At 44.6% G+C, this 22,148-nt stretch overlaps 2 protein-coding genes across 5 annotated transcripts in view; one reads left to right on the top strand and one right to left on the bottom strand.

Moving 5' to 3' along the window:
- LOC145337459 (arginyl-tRNA--protein transferase 1-like) overlaps nucleotides 1–5,916 on the top strand; it is a 62,309-nt gene extending 56,393 nt beyond the window's left edge. For both annotated transcript variants that reach the window (XM_080182238.1, XM_080182239.1), the window contains exon 12: nucleotides 859–5,916. In XM_080182238.1, coding sequence (XP_080038364.1) covers nucleotides 859–1,094 — 236 coding nt within the window. In that variant the 3' untranslated portion in view covers nucleotides 1,095–5,916. The remainder of the gene's footprint in view (nucleotides 1–858) is intronic.
- A 4,116-nt stretch (nucleotides 5,917–10,032) lies between these two features.
- hepacamb (hepatic and glial cell adhesion molecule b) overlaps nucleotides 10,033–22,148 on the bottom strand; it is a 73,035-nt gene continuing 60,919 nt past the window's right edge. For 2 of the 3 annotated variants that reach the window (XM_080182237.1, XM_080182235.1), the window contains 3 exons: nucleotides 20,693–20,766; nucleotides 17,905–17,981; nucleotides 10,033–14,409 (listed from right to left, as the gene is read on the bottom strand). In XM_080182237.1, coding sequence (XP_080038363.1) covers nucleotides 14,119–14,409; nucleotides 17,905–17,981; nucleotides 20,693–20,766 — 442 coding nt within the window. In that variant the 3' untranslated portion in view covers nucleotides 10,033–14,118. The remainder of the gene's footprint in view (nucleotides 14,410–17,904; nucleotides 17,982–20,692; nucleotides 20,767–22,148) is intronic. The other variant, XM_080182236.1, reaches the window with a different exon arrangement.

Genomic DNA, 22,148 nt, shown 5'->3' with positions numbered 1-22,148 from the left:
TACGTTTTACATTATAGATGTAATTTGAGCTTCTAAGGGTGAAGTTGGTCTGTTTGGCTCCTCTAAAGCTTCTCCCAGCACTTTTGGTGCCAGGTGTGCACTCTGCACTTGCTTAGATAAACACAGCTCTCACAGCACTTGAAATACTCCTCTTCATCCAGGATAAAATAGGCCATTTCATTCGCATCTATTATCTTAAACATCCGCTCCCTCCATCACCAATGCATCATGTACTAGCTACAGTATATACTGCACCATTGGGAACATTCTTTCTGAATCTACCCTGTCTAAACTTGTTAGAATTTTATAAGTGTCTACGAGATCTCCTCTCACTTTTCTAAACTCCAGTGAATATAATCCTAACCGATTTAGTCTCTCCGCATATGACAGACCTGCCATCCCAGGAATAAGCCTAGTAAACCTTCGCTGTACTCTCTCTGTAGCAAGGACATCCTTCCTCAGATAAGCACACCAAAACTGCACACAATAGTCCAGGTATGGCCTCACCAACACCCTACACAATTGCAGTAAAACATCCTCTCCCTATACTCAAATCCTCTCGCTATGAAGGCCAGCATGCCATTTGCCTTCTTTACTGCCTGCTGTACCTGTGCGCTTACTTTCAGTGACTGATGCATGAGGACACCAAGGTCTCGCTGAGTATCCACCTCTCTAAATTTATACCTATTCAAGTAATAATCTGCTTTATTGGTACCAAATGAATCTAATGGAATAGTGGCACAGACTTGAGCGCTAAACGATGTCCAAACAGTGCTTGCCATGGACAGATCTTCTGTTCAGCGTTGCAACCCAACTGACTGTGCAGAGAAATATCATTCATTTCCCTTTTTATTTCAGCTGCTGACCCTGGCTTGTCCACTGAAGGCCTTTGGTTTCTGCGGAATTTCCGAGAGGCACTGAGCCCCTCTTCCTCCGCCTCAGTTCAGACAGAAGATGCCATGCTGGTGGTGTCGCACGAGGACCTCGTCTCGACCCACTCTTCCTCCGCCTGGTGGCGTCGCTGCCCCTCCTTCGTCCACTTGCTGAGCTGCTGCTGCTGTACCAGTTGTTGCCGGAACGAGGCAGAGAGCTGACGAATGGCACTGACCGCCAAGGGACCGCAGTGTGTTGCATTGGGAAGTCGGGTGGGTTACATCTTGAACATGAAAGCCGAAGAGGAAGAGAGATGGAGAAAGCTGGGAAGTTTCTGTTACAGGTCCTGGAATGAGGGTGGAGAGCAAAAGGGATTGGAAAAGGAGGAGGAGGCCTTCCGGCAGACACTTAAATTTACCATGAAACCACAACGAACATGGGAAAAGTCCTCAAAGCACAACGTTTGCACAAAACCCTATGTTTACTGAGCTCTTTGCAGTCCCTTAATCTTTCTTCCTTTAGTGCAATATCTCTCCAAGGTGTATGGAATGTTCTAAACCCAAATTATAATTGAGTTTACAGATTGTGGGCTTGTGCCATTCATGGACCCTCTGAGGAGAGTGGTTGACCTTTCTTGCAGTAACCAGAAAAAGATGTCTTCTAATGAGGGTGAATTGGGCGGTGCAAAGTGGACTGGAGTAGGAATGAAAATCAGGTGTTTCTCGATTATTCCAAGGCCTGTCTTCACGCAAAACTGCAGTTTTGTACATCTTGAGCATCCTAACGATAAATGTAATTTTGTGACCAAATCCTCCAGTGAATGTGGGCAACAGTGGCCCCAATTTGCAAACCATCCTGTGGCATTGATGAAAAGTATTTATTTGACAATCCCAGTGGAGCAATACCGACCTATAGATAATACATGTGTCGCAGAAGGAATTTGGATCGTCCAGTTTCCCGCCCTCAAACTGAGAATGGCAGCACCTTAATGGTCACTTGTACAAAGCACTCAAAAGCTGATTTTTACGTCTGGGTGGGGATTTTATGATTAAGCTCACATAATTCCAGATTTTGGGAGCGGATGGAAAATGATTTGGTCTTTGAGATCCTATGTAGCAAAAGGAACTGGAAGGAGTTTGGGCTTTTGTACAGTGGGAGTAAAATGGCTGTGGACTAATTGGGATTACGTGCGCAGATGTTGAACTAATGCTGGGTGCCGACTGCATTGTTGAAATGATCTCTTTTATGTCAGGCCCTGGAAAAGAAAATGTGTGCATTCTAAAAGCTGTGGCACTATTGAAGTGTGATCATCAGCAGCGTAATATGTGCAGCTCACACTGCCTTTGTTGTAATAACGTCAGCCACACTTTGTGTCACTGTAAATATGGTCTCAGGTGTCCACCTGCACTATTAGGAAGCCAAAGATGTGCCTGGCCAGAGAATGTGTCCATAAACAAAGCCGCATCGTGACCACTAGATGTCACCTTTGCACACTTCATTTGTAGTCACACCTAGTGACAGAAAATCAAAAACGACAGCTGAATGTTTATTTTTTATTAAAGTTTTGATCAGACTATCCTGAAACCAGAACCTGCCTCGTCAGACATCCCATCTCACCCTTCCTTCATTCTGATTGTCCTTGGCCCATACATACCGTTTTGGTCAGGCTGCACGGTGACATTTGGCTCATAGGCCCAACTGGATTTGTCAACCCTCCAAAACTGCCCTAGAATGTTCCGGGGTTTAAAGATGGCCCTCTTCTTTGAACACTTTTGTATGTTAGTTATAAAAATATAGAACATTGGTAGCCAAGAATTACTCTACTGGGTGAGGAAGGATCTATCAGTTCTCCAATTGGTGTAGGAAGGTGGTGCATGGGCACGTTGGGTGAACAATGGTGGGGTGAGGTCCCAGATCATGTGGTGACCTCCAGAAATCCATGCCATCTGAGTTGGCAACCCTGCTGCCCAGTTTGACTGCCATGACTTCTTTCTATGTTGGTAGGGTTAATGGGTAATTCGTAGGATGTTTATTCCCACGACTGGGTGGCAAAGAAACTTTACTTTTTCTTCTCGAAAATCTAAGCAAAGGGTGAAGGGTCAGGGTGTTGGATATCACCAAGGGTGCAAAAGGGCAGGAGGGTAAGGTGATTCAGGTCCACTCTGTATGGATTGGAATCGCCAGTACATTGTAGGAGAGAGAGAGAAGGCTGATGGGAGTTCCACATTGGGTGTTGGATATCACCAAGCGATGGGAAAGTTTGAGTTAGAGACAGTTGCAGAAGGTCAGCATTTCAACACCGGGGGGGAAATCCAGAGAGGCAAAGTGTTAAACTCATGCCCAAGTCATGGAAACGGGCAATGCGTGTCAACAGATGATCAAAGAGACCTCAAATTTTGTTTCGTTCGGTCAGTGGATGCGGGCATCGCTGATCAGGTTGGCACTTGTTGCCCATCCCTGATTGCCCATGAGAAGATGGTGGTGAGCAGCCTCCTTGAACCGCCGCAGTCCATGTGGCATAGATATACTCACAGGAGCAGTTTGGTACAACTGATGTGCTGATTAGACCAATTCAGAGGGCAGTTAAGAGTCAAACACATTGCTGTGGGTCTGGAGTCACACAAAGGCCAGATGTGGGTAAGGACAGGCAGTTTCTCCCCTGAAGAACATTAATGAAGTAGATGGATTTTTGGGACAGTTTGATGGTCAACTTTACTGCAACTGGCTTATCCCAGATTTAATTATTTTAATTTTAACTTTAAATTCCAAGTGCAACAATGGAATATGAACCCACGTCTCTGGATCATTAGTCTGGGCTACTAATCAGGGTAGATGGTGGCATAATGGTGATGCCACTGGATTAGTGATCCAGAGGCCTGGGGACATGTGTTCAAATCTCACTGCGGCAGTTAATAAAATCTGTAATTGAAAGTTAGTCTCAGTAATGATGACTGCAAAACTATCATCAATTAAAAACCCATCTGGTTCACTAATGTCCTTACCTGGTCTGATTGACTTGTGACTCTGGAGCCACAGCAATGTGGTTCACTCTTAACGGCCTCTCTGAAATGGCTGAGCAAGCCACTGAGTTCAAAGGCAATTAGAGAGGGACGACACATGACGGTGGTGCCACATCCCATGTATGAACAAACAGAAGTCCAGTAATACCACCACCATTGCCCTGAATGAGAATGCCAGTGCTAAAAGGCAAAGAGGAGAGATTGATGTTAAGCAGTGGATACTGCGGCAATTAAATGATAAAATTATTTGTCGATACGCCGAGTTATTTTCCAGCAGTTGGTTTTAATGACCCTTTGTGCCCATAATTGACCTGATGGACTGTCCAACCTTGGCGTAACCCTGGACGGGTGTTCTTTCTGAATTTTGACCCACTGGCTGTGGGGAAAAAAAACGGTTCCGTATGGTGAATTATAACAATGAGATCATCCATTCTTGTTTATCTAACTGAGGAGCATCATCACCTACTTCAGCTGAGTGGGTGAGCCCAACACATGGTGCCAAACTCCCCTGTCAGCCTTTCAGCAGAATCACTTTCTATAACGAGGTGGGTTACCATGGTTACTGGAACAAAAAAAATTGTAGGATATAAAATTCCTTTAGGCTGTGGGTGGGTCTGACCTCCACTGAACTACTGTGCCGTGGCATTCCGAGTCTGCTTTTAACCCTTTTGGTCCCTGGTATTGCTCACTCCTGGTGTAGTGGCCACAATCCATGTGTAAAGGGTGCTAAACTTAATCTGGATCTGAGAAAGTGGGAAGGAAGATCACTCCAGGTTCTAAACTCCCAGTGCTATCAAATGAACTCTGAGAGGGGTGAGTACCTGACCAGATCAGGTGAAGATGGGTTTTCTCCATCAGTCTGTGTGGAACTTTTTATTTCTTCGTTCAAGGGATGTGGGCAGCACTGTCAGCTGGCATTTGTTGTCCATCCCTAATTGCCCTTGAATGAAGTGGTTTACTCGCCGTTTCAGTGGCAGTTAAGCGTCAACCACAACCACAATTAATTCAAAATTTCCTTCAAATATTGGATTAGAGAATGGCAAATAAAGGTGTCAAAAACTTGCATTTATACAGCGCCTTTTAAAGGAATAAATCATCCCAGGGTGACCAAAACTTTGGGAGTTTGAAGGGCCACTTTATCATTGGGTGGCATGGTGGCACAGTGGTTAGCACTGCTGCCTCACAGTGCCAGAGACCTGGGTTCGATTCTCAACTTGGGTCACTATCTGTGTGGAGTTTGGACATTCTCCTTGTGTCTGCGTGGGTTTCCTCCAGGTGCTTCAGTTTCCTCCCACAGTCCAAAGATGTGCAGGTTAGGTTGTTTGGCCATGCTAAACTGCCCTTTAGTGTTCCAGGATGTGTGGGCTAAAGGGATTAGCAGGGTAAATATGTGGGCTTATGGGGATAGGGTCTGGTGTGGGATTGTTGTCAGTGCAGACTCGATGGGCCAAATGGCTTAGTTCTGCACAGTAGGGATTCTATGATTAGGTGAGAAAACCTAACATTACTTTAAGCTAAAATACCAACTGTAAGCTCAGGCTGCAACCCCCGATCCAAATTTTGGAATTCATTTCTCTGCTCCACAAAATGTGATGAAACCCATTTCCACCCAAGATTCCCCAAAACCAACGACCTGAATATCTCCCCTCATTTCTGTGCAATTTTGACCAAAAAAAATCTGCATCTTAAAGGTACATCTTCCGTGTCAGAAAAATGACACAAAATAATATCTTAATGTGTTGCGAACAGCTCCACTCTTAAGCCTAGAGGACATTGTTCAAACTTTGGGGTGGTGGGGGTGAATCATACTTTTAAATTAAACTTGATAGGAAATACCCCTTAAAGGGGCAAGCACAAATTTCACGCACTTGCTCATTCCAAATGAAGTGTGAGTTGCGATGTAGACTGGATAAAGTGCCTTTAGTATTCTCTCTGTAATGTTTTATTGTCTGATGATTCAAACGTTTGAAATACTATTTTGTAAATGTTACCATTTTAGCCTTGTGTAAAATAAATGAATAAAATTAAAGTGCTTATATTTTACCATGACTGTGAGGGGGTCCTTTATGTTCATTGATCTCACCATTCAAGAAGGGAGTTTCTGTCTTCAGAATGCTGAAAGCCAGTCGTCGGTAAGCAAGCTGTATTTTTAATAACCAGCCAATGAAATATCTTTGAACAATTTGGGCACAGCAAGCTCCAGCTGACACAGGTTAGCACAGCTGCTAACCTCTGTGAATACGTGGAGATACGGGGATAGCGCCTAGGAGGGATTGATGTCAGTGCAGATCTGATGGGCTGAATGGCCTCCTTTTTCACTATAGAGATTATATGAATCTATCAGAAATGTGATAATAACCCATTTGTGTTGATGGTAGAGGAATAATTATTAACCAGTGTATGAGAATGTAAGTAATGTATTTTGTGAAGTCGGTGACAGGGGGGAGATGTAGATAAAAAAAGCTAATGTCGTAAATATATAGTCTACATCAGTGATTATAAGGTCACATAACAACAGAGAATGATGAGAGACATGGAAGAATGTTTAATAAGAGTTTAAATTTACTAACTGCAGCCTCTCATCAGTTGTGACAAAGGGCATCTTAAAGTAGGCTTCATAACACAGCCAGGACTTAGTTGAGATTTCCAGTATTTTGCTTTTGTCTAAGAACAGAAAATGGTGGAAATACTCAGCTGGTCTGGCAGCATCTGTGGAGAGAGAAATGGAATTAATTGCTGGAGTTTTCCCACAAATTGACTGAGTGTCATAAAGGTGGGAAAATCAGAGTAATTGGTGCCAGTCTGCCCTGGCATGGTCTGGATGGCCCATAGTCATCCCACACTTGTATACTGAATGAACTCTTATGTGAAACACACTGTTCCGGAGTCTCCAGATATGTGACTCTCCCAAACCAGCTCTCAGTGAGCACTGTTAACAGTTAACAGTTAACATTTAAAGGCTTCCTCTGCACTCACAGCCAGTCACACCAGGAGGATGGCAATGCGGACAGCAGCACCATGTTTCACTGAGTTTAAAGTTTATTTATTAGTGTCACAAGTTGGCTTACATTAACACTGCAATGAAGTTATTGTGAAAATTCCCTAGTTGCCACATTCTGGTACATATTCGCATACACCGAGGGAGAATTTAGCATGGTCAATGCCCGTAACCAGCACGTTTTTTGGATTGTGGGAGGAAACCAGAGCGCGCAGTGGAAACCCACGCAGACACAGGGAGAACGTGCAGATTTTGCACAGATAGTGACCCGAGACCGGGAATTGAACCTGATCCCTGGCGCCGTGAGGCAGCAGTGCTAACCCTGTCCCACCATGAGGGCAGTCTCAGAAGGCTTCTGGATGCAGTGGAGGAGAGGTGGGCCATCCTGTACCCCCATGAGGATAGATGATCTGGGAGCAGGGAGTGGAATGGGGTGGCTTTGTCAGTCAGTGCCAGTGGCCTGACACTGAGGACTGCCACCCAATGTCACAAGCAAATGAATGACCTCATTCGAGCTGCAAGGATGAGCGTCCATCTGTCACATCCTGGTATCAGTCTTGTTCGTCACACCTGGATTGTCCATACAAATCCACTCTCTGACACCCTGCCATCTTCCAGCACCTGACACACACCCCCCACCACCAGCATCTTCCTCAAATCCCTCTGGCACTCTCATCACAACCACTTCCTGTCCCCCCTACCTCTGTGCCTACCAGGCATCAGACTTCCAACCATCCCCTTTTGTTCCCTCAGGAGAAGATAGTGCATAAGAGAAGAAAGGCGGGGGAATTCCCAAGCTGCATCTCCTAATCGCACCCCCCCCCCCCGCATGAAGGGTAAGTGATGGAGCTCTCAGGAAAGAGTGAGTGATGTGGGACGAAAAATGCATGGGGTTATGGGGATAGGACTTGGGTGGGATCGTGGTCGGTGTAGACTTGATGGGTAGAATGGCCTTCCTCCGCACTGTAGGGTTTCTATTTTGGCCTGTGCCACAGAAGTGAGGATCCACAGAAGTTCAACCATATGACCTGGTTCCAGTAAGTTCCGAACTGCCCAGCTACCTGTCGCTCCCTTGCATTGAACCATGTGTCTTGTTTTGCAGGAGTAACAGGTGTTACGTAGGTGTCTGCATCCCCTCATGCCACCTCCGCTAGCATCAACCAGGCATCACTGGCACCATCTGTTAGCACAGAGACACACACTGTGGTGGGCGGAATTAGCAGACAGGCTTCAGGGTCACTATCTGGTGAGCACCACACAGCTGCTAATGCACATCAGGTGGAAATGGAAATGTCTGAGGAAGTGGGCAGGCGCCAGTCTGCTGGATCCCAAGAAACAGATGCTGAGCCGATGGAAAAGGTTCCCCCAAAACTGGTGGAGACGCAGTGGTAGAGCCAGGAACTGCAGGAGAACGTGTCAGTAATGTTCCAGCAACTGCAAGGCCACACAGGAGCCCCACTGCCTTCAGGTGAGGAGATGATACCATCAATGCATGGCACCCCAGGCCAAAACTGCAAAGGTAGTGAATGAGGTGAAAAGACTGGAGCAGGAGATGGTAGCCATCAGTGGCAGGGCCCAAGGCATAACTAGGTCTCTGAAGACCTGGCTGAGGGTCTCTGGAGCATGCTCCAGCCACATTGGACAATTGCAGGGGGCTCCTGAGCTTGGCCTGGACTCAGAGGACTATAATCAAGGGTTTGCACACCATAGTACAAACTATGTTGGGGCTCCTGGACCGGCAAGACCAGGTGATGCCAAGGCCTCTGGAGCTCATCCCAATTACCCTTACATCCCATGGAGTGTCCCAGGGACAGACAGGAGCCCTGAAGGAGGAAGAAGGGCTGGAAGCCATTCCAGGGCCTCCCATCCAAGAGACTCTGGCAGTCTCCAGCCCATCTGAATCCCCCGCTTAGGTATCACCAGTGGATTTCATGGACAGTGGGTTAAACAGGGCAGCCTGTATTTATTGCCCATTCCTAGTTACTTTTGGAGGGCAGTTGAGAGCCAACCACATTGCTGTGGCTCTGGAGTCACATGTAGGCCAGACCGGGTAAGGGTGGCAGATTTCCTTCCCTAAAGGATATTAGTGAACCAGATGGGTATTTCTGATAATTGACAATGATTTGATGGTCATCAGTAGATTCTTAATTCCAGATTTTTTTTATTGAATTCAAATTCCAACATGTGCTGTGGCGGGATTCGAACCCGAGTCCCCAGAACATTTGCTGACTGTCTGGATTAATTGTCTAGCAGTAACGCTGCCTCCTCTACTTGTTGCATCCAGCTTGACACTGACACCAAAAATGGCAAAGCGTTTCACAGCTTCTCGGCTCAGATCCTGCCCTGTTGGCCAGACGTTTCGATACAAACCTCATCCAGACGTGAATGTACAGTCTAAGCTGACAAAGCAATGCAGCACTGAGGGAAGCACAAATTGCCACCTTCCCTTCAGAAAAGACATTTACAAATCCCATTGTACAACTTGAAGAAAAGCAGAGAGTTCATCCATAGAATCGCGACAGAGCAGCAAGAGGCTATTCGGTCCATTGAGCCTGCACCAACAACAATCCCACCCAGGTCTTATCCCATGTATTTACCCTGCTAATCTTTCTGACACCAAGGGGAATTTAGCAATGCCAGTCAATCCAACCCGCACACCTTTGGGCTCTGGGAGAAAACACATGCAGACATGGGAAGAATGTGCAAACTCCACTCAAACAGTGACCCCAGGGCCGGAATTGAACTCGGATCTCTGGCACTGTAAGGCAGCATTGCTAACCACTGTGCCACCGCGTTGCCCTACAATAACGCATGGAAATGATAAAGTGGCTGATAGTGACATAATCAGCTGTGGCCCCATCCTCACCCATTTTTACACCACCCCAAAAGCTATGACCCTGAATTTAATACTGAACTCTTTGAGATTTTACATATGTCCTTCAATAGTTTCCTAATTACAGTTTTGTGTAGCAGTGTGATTAACCTTGACTGAAGTGCACCAAAGTGGGGTGTTACTGATCCAATGTAGGTCATGTTTGGAATATCCTACTGATACAAACTGGGTACCAAGTGAATGTCCAGAAACGTTGTTCAGAAAAGTAATTTGGAAACCAAGGTACAGGAATCTGCAATAAACCTTTATTGAAATTTTGAGACAGTTTCTTATCAATTTCTCCTGTTTTGCAGTGTCTAAATTACTAGCACACACCCAGATGCCTCAAAGTGATGGCTGAGTTGTCCAAATATTAACCTGAAATAACATGTTCTATTCAGGTACCAGAGCAAGAACAGGCTGAGTACACATTAGTAGTCTGTCCATATGATTGGTGTCTAAACAATGCAAAGGCTTCTTGTTATCTAAAGCAAGCATCAAACTTGGACTATATCGGATCCGCTCACGTACATTGATGGGCTAACAATGAGCATTTGGGAGTGTGTGAGGAGCATATTGTTCATGTTAATACATGCAAATCGCTGGCACACCTCACTTCTCTGATCTGGACAAGTACATGAAAGACTCTTGATTTCAACTAGCAGAAACCAAGTCACTTTACTGAAACAGCACAAGCTAACTTACCGCTGGCTGAGACAAAGGTAAGAATATAAGACAAGAATAAGAAATTCAGCATCTTGAGGCTGTTTTGCTAGTCAGTATGAGCACAGCTAATCTGTATCTTAACTCCATTTATCCAACTTGGTTCCATACTGCTGTAATATGCCTTTAAAGGACTGCAGCCTGACACACTTCCTTCTAGTGATGTCATGCTGCAATCCCTTAACGTAATGTTGCAACATACATCTCTTATTATCTTAAGAAAACTTATATCAACATCAGCTTAATTTTCTGTCGACTTAACTTCAACAGCTTTTTGGGGGAGAAGGTTCTCCGTGAACCTTTAAAAGTTAACCATCTCAGAAAGGTCAAGCAAAAGGTCCATAACACTCATAATCTGCTCTCCAAATGCAAAACCACATCTGACGCACTGGTGTTACTCTGTACTGGAGCATCCAGACATAGCATGCTGTAGCTCCCAAGGTTCAACCCCACAATGTTGAGGTGTGGGGCTGTGCCCGTGGCTGCATCCCTTTCTCCCAAACACTGCAGCGCAGTGGAATCACTGAGCGACAGCCGGTCACTTTCCCACAGAGCAGATGGACAAAATCTCAGAAGGAGGGTGGAAGCTGGTGAAGGCAAGGGAGAAAGTGCAAATACCCTGCCTAATGTTTTGACTTGCGATTGGTCCATGGCACAGGGAGGTCCAAGATGGACAACATGAGGAGAGGAAATAAAGAGGGAATTTTACCAAAGAAAAGTATTGACTGTGGAACATGATAAAGGGGACTTTAAGTTTATTTGTAAGTAGGCTTACATTAACACTGCAATGAAGTTACTGTGAAAATCTCCTACTTGCCACACTCCGGCACCAGTTTGGGTACACTGAGGGAGCATTTAGCATAGCCAAAGCACCCTAACCTGCATGTCTTTCAGACTGTGGGAAGAAACCAGGGGACCCAATGGAAACCCATGCAGACACAGGGAGAATGTGCAAACTCCACAAAGACAGTGATCCAAGCTGGGAATTGAACCCAGGTCCCTGGTGCTATAGGCAGCAGTGCTAACACCTGTGCCACCCCCTACACAGTGATTTGAAGAAGAAGAAAGTTGGGACACTGTTCAGGAGGAATCATATAGATTGACTATTTTAATAGCACTGTGCCAGGATAACATTCAGCTGCAAGTAAATCTAAAGTGCTCACAGCTTGATTAAAAAGCATTGTGTTAAAAATAAACCGCAGCTGAACACTAAAAATTGATTAGATGCATTCCTGTGATTTGGCTCCTTGTATGAGGCACAAAAAGATTCAAATGATACCTACATTTGCTCAGTCTAGGCTGGAGATCTTTACCTGTTTCAAGGAAATGCACCTGTCACTATATTTCCCAAAATGGTATTCAGGACCATCGGAGCTGTATGGAATGTCGGGAGAGGGTTGGCGAGACAAGGCTCCTGAACTTTCAGCATCATGTCATGACCGGCTCAAGGACAATGGAGTTGGAGGTAAAGGTAAAGACTCCTTTGAAGAGGACAGCTGACGGATGGTGATTTCATTGAATCCCTACAGTGCGGAAGGAGGCCAACTGGCCCATCGAGTCTGCACCAATTTCAATCCTACCCAGGCATGATCCCCATAGCTCCACATATTTACCCTGCTAATCTCCCTGACACTAGGGTCAATTTAGCATCGCCAATCAACTTAAACCGCACATCTTTGTGGGAGGAAACCTGAAGGAAACCCTCGCATACGCGGGGAGAATGTGCAAACTCCACAGTGACCCAAGGCCGGAATTGAACCCAGGTCCCTAGCACTGTTAGGTAGCAGTACTAACTACTGTGCCACCTGAGGATCACCACACCTTAGGCGAGGGGCAAGGTTGAGAAGGTTATTCATCAGCTGGTACGGGAATTGAACCAGTGCCATTGGTATTGCTTTACATCATGAACCAGTCGCATACAAGTGACAGAGGGTTGGGAAAGGCAGTCATTTGGACAAAGCAGTTAGCTGGAAGCACTGGAGGTTCTAGAGATGGAAATCGCAGTGAGTGGTAGAGGGTTTGCAAAGGTATTGTTTGGAAGTGTGGAAGTTCTCATCCAGATTCCCCATCTGTCCTACTAGCTGCAGAGAGTTTCTGGAAAAGACACTGATTGGACATTTGAATAGTTTAAGCTGACAGCCACTGTTGGGATTGAGAACTGCAGACAAAGTTATTTCTAAAGCATTCCATTTCCTGATTGTCTTCCCTCCTCTTGTGCTGGGGTAAAGGCTTTGCACCAAGCAGCTTTGCGATACCTCACTGAAATGGACATTCAGTGGTGAAAGACTGTTCAACTACAGGAAGCATCACAGCCAAGTCCAATTCCCATGCTCATTTGATATCCATGGTCATTAACTTTCATTGTCAGGGATTGAGTAGATAGTGCCCATTAGGATTAACCAATTACCAAAAACCAACCTTGTGTCTGTGTTTAATGTGCACATCAGTATTTTTAATATAGTGTAAAATAACCAATAAAACATCCTTTACTTTGTTAAGTGTAAAATGCCAGTCTAAAGGTGTCCTATCTGGTGTCCCTCCTGTTGGTTGATTGATTCTAATTAATCGAGTTAGTAAAGGGTTGGAGTTGACTTAACTCTTGCCAACCCACTCCTTCCTCAATTAACTAGACATAGCCATCATGTGACTGCCTGAGTCACCACCCGAGTCCACCAATCATCTTATTACTTTACAGCTGTTGTATCTGATAATGTGATTTTCCCTTATTTAGTTTGACCTGCTTTGTGGAAATGACTTGAAGGGCCAATCTACTAGACTAGCCTTGAAGAGGTTAGCTTAGACACTGGCTCTCATGGAATGCATCATCTCAGTTTCTAGTTAAGTGGAGGTGGTGCGACTCTCATTCCACTGGCTGGAGTGTTGGTTCTGGCCCTTAGGAGGGGGAGGCTACCATCCAGGAAACAATTGGTTGTTTACCAATCACCTCCCCTCCTGGACACAAGTCATAGCATTGCAATCTCCCATATCTTGCAAAAATGGCCATTTTTCTTGCATAAGCATAGAGACTGGGTTATCAAAACTGAGCCCAATTCCTATGCACACCCATGGATTTGTCAGCGGGGCAATGCTTCGTAATGAAACCCAATTCCCCCTCCCTCCCCACCAAGGAAATCAAGACCACTTCTTGTGTCCGCTTAAAGTCACCGCAGCTGAGATCTGGTAACTTGTGGGCCACAAGCAGCATTGGGGAGGCCACTTGCTTTTGACAAACTTTGATGATTTTAGATAAAGTCCACTAGGAAAGCTCTGAGCGTGTATCATTATATACTCACACCTTTAAATTGAATTGGCATCACTTACGTGTGATGTCAAAAGCTAAACAATTGAACTACCCTCCTCAAAGTGCCAACAGTCACCCTTCCAAATGGGATGCGTTTTGGGATATTTTACATACTTGATTTGAGCAGTCTGACCTTGGTTTGCATTCTAGGAGCTAGGTTGCCATGGTTAGCAGGGAGAGAGGGTTATGGTACTCTGTATTATATGTATGCTCAGGAGTAAAAGCAGTAATGGAGACCAGAACCCTGGATGTGTTCCAGGCTTTGATACCGATACCTGTGCACCTACAGTATGTTTTATGTCCATGAAATAATTACAGGATCCTCCAAGCGTTAATTTTCTTCCACACTCGCCTCATCTTGCTCCATGATCATATGAACCCCCGCTGGACGGATGATGCGGTTAGCATTCCTCTGGTGCGCTGGTGAGTTGGATGATCTACTTGGAGACTTGTGCGCTCTGGTGGAGCCAGGGGATCGGACAGGAGACCTGTTGTATCGCCTGGGTGATCGACCAGCTGGTCTTGGGGATCTAGCAGGTGGTCCAGAGGAAACTATGAATCCAGCCTGTTCTGCTGCGCTCTTGGAAACACTTAGGGAGTCTTCCTCAGCATCTGGAGAATCCTGGAATACAACAGGATTGGGTAAGGCCATTTGCTTTTGACAAGCCTTGATGATTTTGGATAAAGTCCATAGTGGGAGGCACAGTTTGTGGTTGAACATCCCAAAAGACAAGCTAAATTAATATGTCATGGTTAAAGGGGGATATGCTCCAATGTATAGAATCTAGGATGAAAACAAGACAAGGAGAAGTGTGGAGTTGAACCATCTTGAGAAAGGATGGGTTATATGGTTGACAGTTGCAGTACACTAAGAGATGAAGGCGGCATTGTGGTAAAGTTACTAACCAAATGCTCTGGGAGGTAAATTCCTATCATAGAATCCCTATAGTGCAGAGGAGGCCATTTGGCCCATCAAGTCTGCACCAACTCGACACCTTATCCTGCCTGCCTGATCCCTGTAACACCCAATCCATTTTACTTACACAACTTGGGGCACTAAGGAGCAATTTATCATGTCCAATGCACCTAACCTGCACATCTTTGGACTGTGGGAGGAAACTGGAGGACCCGGAGGAAACCCATGTAGACATGGGGAGCATGTACAAACTCCGCACAGAAAGTGACCTGAGGCTGGAATTGAACCCGTGTCCCTGGCGGTGAGGCAGCAGTGCTAACCACTGTGCCACCCCATCATAGCAGCTGGTGGAATTTAAGTTTAATTGTTTTAAAAAATCTGGAATCAAAACATCCCATGAAACATTCAGCGATTGTTACAAAAATCCATCTGGTTCACTAATGTCTTTAAGGGAAGGAATGTGACTCTCGAACCAAGAACAATCCTATTGACTATCCTGCTGTCAAGAGTAATTAAGTATGGGCAATAAGTCAATGATGCACAGATCCATGAAAAAACAAACAAAAAATCTCACCTCTGAATCAGAAGATTTGGGATTTAAGCGCCACTCCAAGACTTGAGCTCATGATCTAGATTGAAACTTTGGTGCAGTAGTGAGGGAGTGCTACATTATTGTATTACCATTACAAATCACTGGTTGGGCTTCAACTAGAGTACTGCATACAATTCAGGACACTAAGGGCCGAATTTTACCGGCATGTCTGCCTGAGTTCGTAGTATCTCATCCGAGGATACCAGAGAATGCCGTTCTCTGAGCCTCGCCCGCCCCTGGAATTGGGGCAGGCATGCCGGTAAAATTTCAGCCCAAGCTTTAGAAAAAGTGTCAAAGTTCCTTGAGATGGTAGAGTAGATTCTGGCAGCAATGAGAGACTTCAGTTAGAAGAAGTTGGGATTATTCTCCTTAGAGCAGCAATAGTTAAGACTTAACAGAGGTATTTAAAATTATGTGAGGTTTTGATAGAAGCAATTGTTTCCTCCAGCAAGTGTGTCGTAATCAATGATCAAAGCTTTGAAATTGTTGATGAAGAGTGTAAGGATAATTTTTCACAAACGAATGGAAAGTGCTACCTCATTGGAATCAGATTCCACTTTCAAATGCCAAATGGATGTGTACTTGAAGAGGATTAATTTGCAAAGATATGTAGAAATGGAAAAGTCCAAAGACCATAGGAGTTATGAAACATCAGGGGGAGGGGTGGGTGGGGGGGGCAGGATTTTCCTCCCCCACCTCACCATGTTTTCCAGCAAGCCTGGGTGCAGCTCACTGTTGACCGCCGGTGGGATCTTTCCATCCTGCCAAAATCCTACTGCATTTTGTGCAACTCGCTCATCCCATCACCAGGAAACTCTTTGATGGGGCTGGAAGATGCCACTGTCAGGAAGAGCTGGAAGATCTCAGCCATGGCTCTGGAGAAGGATGGAGTGAGTCAGTCAGAGAGAAGCTATATTGTCACTAACTTATATTAACTCCTAGTCTGGGAAGACTTTGGTTTTGAGATTCTCATTCTTCTCAGCTCTCTTCATGTCCTTGCTGCCTCCCAAAGTTTCTACATGCTACTAAATGCACATCCATAGTTCAAAATGATCCACCATTGGTGACTCAGCACCTCAGCAGCAAACCCTAGTATTTCCTTTTTAACCTCCCTGCCTCTTTCTCACCTATTTTATCATTGCTTAAAACCAATCTCTCTAACCAAGCTTTAAGTCATGTTCTCTAATGTTTCTTTATGCAAAATGATTTCAACATTTGTTTCATAATGCTCTTTTATTCAATAATGGGACATGGGCATCGCTGGCTGGCCAGCATTTATTGCCCATCCCTAGTTGCCTTTGAGAAGGTAGTGATGGGCCACCTTCTTGAATCGCTGCAGTCCATGGGCTGTGAGAAGGAATTCCAGGATTTTGACCCAGCGACTACAAAGGAACAGTGATATGTTTCCAAGTCAGGATGGCGAATAACTTGGAGGGGAACTTGCAGGTGATGGTGTTCCCATGTATTTATTGCCTTTGTTCTTCTAGGTGGACATGGTTCATAGGTTTGGAAGTTGCTGTCAAAGTGATGGTGAATTGCTGCAGTACATCTTGTAGATAGTACACACTACTGCTACTGAGCATTAGTGGCGGAGGGAGTGAATATTTATGGATGCGGTGCCAATCAAGCGGGCTGCTTTGTCCTGGATGGTGTCAAGCTTCTTGAGTGTTGTAGGAGCTGCACCCATCCAGGCAAGTGGAGAATATTTCATCACACTCCTGACTTGTGCCTTGTAGATTCAGGATAGGCTCTGGGGAGTCAGGAGGTGAGTTACTTGCCACAGTATTCCTAGCCACGGACATTCTCTTGTAGCCACTGTGGTTATGTAGCAAGTCCAGTTGAGCTTCTGGTCAATAGTGAGTCCAAGGATGTTGACACTTGTGAAATACCTTGGAATGTTTGACCACATTAAAGGCCCGGTATAATAAATGCAAGATATGATAAACACAGACCCCGGGCAGGATCTTTGAGATGGTTGGGTTTCTCTTCCGGGTGTCTGATGAGTCAGTGGTGAACACACATTGCCGCCGATACTTGCTCACCTGCCACATTTTGCTTGAGGAAGCGCTTCTGCCCCTCACTCAGGAAGCAGTCCCAGCTTAGGGAGCCACTGACCAATCTAATTCCCTAGCAGTGCTCTAATCCAGCAGTCACCAGAAGCTGCAGTGGACAGGACTGGGACTGCAGTCACCAGAATCGAAATTTTATGAAGAATGAAACGAAACACTAATACTTTTCTTGATAATGGGTTTCTTCATGGAATGCAGTATTATATACGTCCACTTCCTACCCACTAACCCAGTGTCCCAGCAGTCTCGCTGAATAAGCGTTCCAAGTACTTAATTAACAATGTCCTTTACCTTTGCTTCTTAATATAATTGACATACCATTAAACCTGTCATTTTAAACAGCATCAATAATATTTTAATGTGGCCATTAATTTGTCTCCAAGCTGAGAGATTAAAGGTTTATGTAGGTGTTTCAGAGCTTGTTAGTTATCCTATTTAATTGCAGTATTCACTTGTCATATCTTGCCTGACTATCATTGAGCAGCTGATAGGTTGGTGTCTATCAGGCCTCCTTTCTCAATAGTACTGCCATGTTTCTACCTTTTCTTTGATGACGTATAATCCTGCAGGGTTCTTGCGCTCACGTTCATGCTCGACTACTTTCGGTAGCAACTCTACTGAAAAAGAAATAGAATAGGTATAAAGTCATTAATTAGGTGGTTTTGTATCCAATTTATTTTTCCCTCCCTGTTTTCTGTACGCCTTAATGTCCTCCAAAATCTCCTGTATGGTAGCCTTGTCAAAAGCTTTCTGAAAGTCCATGTCCATCACATTCACTGCAATTTCCCGTTCCACTATACTGTGACCTGCTCAAAGCGCTCAACCCGATTTATGTAAATATAGCCTTTGGTTTTGGAAATCAGTGTTGGTTGCTTCCAATTATTTTCTCTATATCTAGATATTTACTATTCCCATTGTTGATTAAAGATTCCAAAAATACCCAACTCATCAAATAAATTGGTCTGTAGTTACACAGATTAATTAACACACAGATAAAGTGGGTATTAAATTGGTCACTCTCGAATCATACAGCCCAGAACTGCTCTCAATAAAATTCTGAAATATTCCACCTGATTTTAACTTTGAAAGTGGTGGGGGAAAAAAAATCAAAAAAGCAGATTGGCTGTCAATATCTCCCACCCAGACCTCCCTTGCCATTCACAGATTTATACAGGCAAACCGAGGCAGAGTGCTCATTTCAGTTTGAGATGTTTGCAGTAGCCAGTTTTTGCCACTGGATGTCAGCTCAGTATCTTTGGAAAAGTAGAACCTGTGCTCTTCAGGAGCAAATGTAACAGCACCAGAGAAAGTAATACTTTCTACATAACCCTCTGTTGCTGATACTGAACGGGTGCTCTGTTCTCAGAGGAAGGTGGGAGGTAGGGTTGCCAACTCTCCGGGATTGGCCTGGAATCTTCAAGAGTTGAAGATCAATGTCCAGGACATTGCCACCTTGATGAAAAATCATTGGGACGTTGAAACCGATTGTTTTCTTTGAGCTTTTGATTTTACCAGATATAAAAACATTGAAAATGAGAGAGAGAGAAAAGACTGTTTGGCTGACAATCAATGATCATCCAATTGACTTTCCCATTGGCGTAAGAAGACAGTGTGTCACAAGGATGGATGTGTTGGCCAATGAATGGCTGGACCATGGGGTAAGGTCATGTGACAGTTAATAACCCCTCTACTAGTTATCTACTTAGTTCCATTTTCCAATCCTTGGCCCTTACCCTCAATTTTCACAGAATGCTACAGTGCAGAAGGAGGCCATTTGGCCCATCAAGTCTGCACCGACCACAAACCCCCTAGACCCTATCCCCATAATCCCATGTATTTACCCTGCTAAACCCCCTAACACTATCATGCAATTTATCATGGCCAATCCATCTATCCCACACATCCTTGGACTATGGGAGGAACCGGAGCACCTGGAGGGAACCCACACAGACACAGGGAGAACATGCAAACTTGACACAGCCAGTGACCCGAGCTGGGAATCGAACCCGGATCCATGACGTTGTGAGGCAGCAATGCTAACCACTGCTCCACCATGCCACCCAAAGTCTCAATTATGATTTTATTCCAAGTAAACAATTTGAAATACAAGATATCACACGGCTGCCAACCTCAACAACAGTAAATGTTAAATGGTAAAACTATCAGTCCTTTCCTTAGTAAGCACCACTTTATTTTCTGCTTTCAACCATCCTTGCTCCTTTCTTGGAAAACGGCATCTTTGTCAGAAACTTAGGATCAACTCCTTTCCACGGTTGAAATCGATACGATTTGGGCTTTTTGACCCTGCCCTGTGCCACTTGCTGGACTGATTGTGGTTGTGTGATTCTTGATCTTAGCTGATCTCCCGAGCTTTCTCCCCATATCTTTGAAAGATTAATATTTCAACCACCAATAATTAGTGATTCTCTCTCTGAAATTGACAGCAGCTCCTGAGTATCCAATGCCCTGATTGATTCTTCATCGAATTTGTTTAGACACTTATTAATGTGCACAGAGTAGGCACTGCCCATGTTTGCACCAGGTGTCAGCAACAAGTACCACAATCCAACTATTGTACAGATTCACTTTTCTCCAGCAATGAGATACTTGAGTTGAACCTGAGGAAAGATGGCTTGCGGGAGAAGCAGATTACAAACTCCTGCAGCTATCATTCTTGTGGATTGATTGAATGAGATTGTCAGTTTGTGTCAAGTTGCTCGTGCGTTAATCAGGAGAAGTGGTCCAACCCACACCACCGGTCCATATGATGTTGGAGCTGAGAGGTAGGCTAATCAACCCATCAAGTCTGCTCTGCTATTCAATAAGATCATTTCTGATCTGAAATGATAATCCTCAATTCCACTTTCCTGCCTTATCCCCATAACCCTTGGTGCCTTACTGATTAAAAATCTGTCTCTCTCAGCCTTGAACATAGTTCACAGCCCAGCCTCTACAGCCCTCTGCGATGAAGAATTCCACGGATTCACTAGTCTCAGAAGGGAAATTCTTCTACACCTCTATCTTAAATAGGTGATCCCTTACTCTGAGATTAAAAATCTGTGACTTCACCAGGCTCAGTAAATCTTTCCCTATTTTTATGATTCCCAGTCTTCGACATGTACACCTTCCCTATGCCAAAAAGAAGTTTGATACAACCCTTCATCATTCTTTTATCCACAGTGCTCTCAGCAGGAAACTGGACCTGTGTTTGGCCATTGACGCTTTTTCCCACCAGCCTGGATCTGAAGACAGCATTTTAGGAGATTTGATCTCCATCCTCCTCGCCAACACCAACACACTGTCCAATCATCCTCAAGCTACACATTACCTTCATGTTTAGCGTGATCATCATTCCGTTCTGCAGAACCTGACGACGTTCCTTTCTCTCCAGTTCCTTTATTTCTGAAAAAACAAACAAGGCAAAATAGTAAGGCCTGGTGCACTACTGCCCTTCAAATTGACCTTCACTGTCTGGTGGCTAGTTATTGCTTATTTGAAAAAATGAAAAACAAACTTGCATTAATATTGTGCTTTTCACAACCTCACGTCATCTCAAACAACTCGCGTACACATGAAGTGTAGTCACGGTTGTTATGCAGGAAATACAGCAGACATTTTCCGCACAGCAAACTCCACAGTCATGAGATAATTTTCAAATAATCTGTTTCACTGACGTATGTGGGATAAATATTGGTTAGGAGACCAGACAGAACTCCCCTGCTCTTCTTCCAATAGCTTCATGGCAATTTTATGTTCACCTGAGAGATACAATTCTCATTCGAAAGCCAGTACCTCCAACAATGCAGCATTCCCTCCCTCGGTGCTGGACTATAGCCAGTACTTCAGAGGTGTAGCTACTGTTGTAATATGAGAAACAGTGTAATATTCAGATCCGCTCACTAAGACATTCCACGATTAACTAGCAATTACCTTCAGTTGCTTTTTGTCGACATTTCCACATTACTACGTTATCAGAAAACTGTTGTCATATTGTAGTCTGCCTTCTGACCAACAAATGTAAGAACATAAGAAATAGGAGCAGGAGTAGGCCATCTAGCCCCTCGAGCCTGCCCTGCCATTCAATAAGATCATGGCTGATCTGAAGTGGATCAGTTCCACTTTCCCGCCTGCTCCCCACCACCCTTAATTCCCTAATCGATCAGAAATCTATCTACCCCTGACTTAAACATATTCAACGAGGTAGCCTCCATCACTTCAAACACAGGCTTTCCAATTCCTCCATTCACTCCGGAAGACCATGACACATTCCGGGTACAGGTCTCTGACACCTTTCCCACCTTTCACTCATAAGCACAGAGTTAGTGTCAGCAGGAAGATGTTGCAGGTGCATCAGCGTTTGGACAGTGAAATCATGACAATGCTGTATGATACTGTGTGATGTTCCTCAATGTACTTTATGGCAGACTAGATCTGAAGTGGGTCACAGAAGATGATGGCATACTGTGAAGATCCTGAAGACCCTTACATCTGCTGAAAAGGGAATGAACATCCCCTCACCAACCAGGCAATCAGAGTGAGGTAAAATGAAAAGAGGATGAAATACAGCTAAGACAAAACACGAAGAAAGTTCCAAGTTGTCCTGCCCGATTAAGGCCTTTCAAAAAAATTACCTTTGTCTCCGAAAGATTGAATGTCACTGTGAATGCCACAAGTGACGAAGAAAAGAGGGATGATCATGAAAGAAGTAATCATACGGTTAACCACAATGCTAATCAAGAATGAACAATAGAACAGATCTGACTGTATTTAATACAAGCTAAAAA

The sequence above is a fragment of the Carcharhinus amblyrhynchos genome, unplaced genomic scaffold (assembly GCF_965287045.1).
Source record: "Carcharhinus amblyrhynchos unplaced genomic scaffold, sCarAmb.v2.hapA scaffold_49, whole genome shotgun sequence".
NCBI lineage: Eukaryota > Metazoa > Chordata > Chondrichthyes > Carcharhiniformes > Carcharhinidae > Carcharhinus > Carcharhinus amblyrhynchos.
Note: the sequence above shows the minus strand (reverse complement) of the source record. Positions and strands in the feature narration are given on the sequence as shown.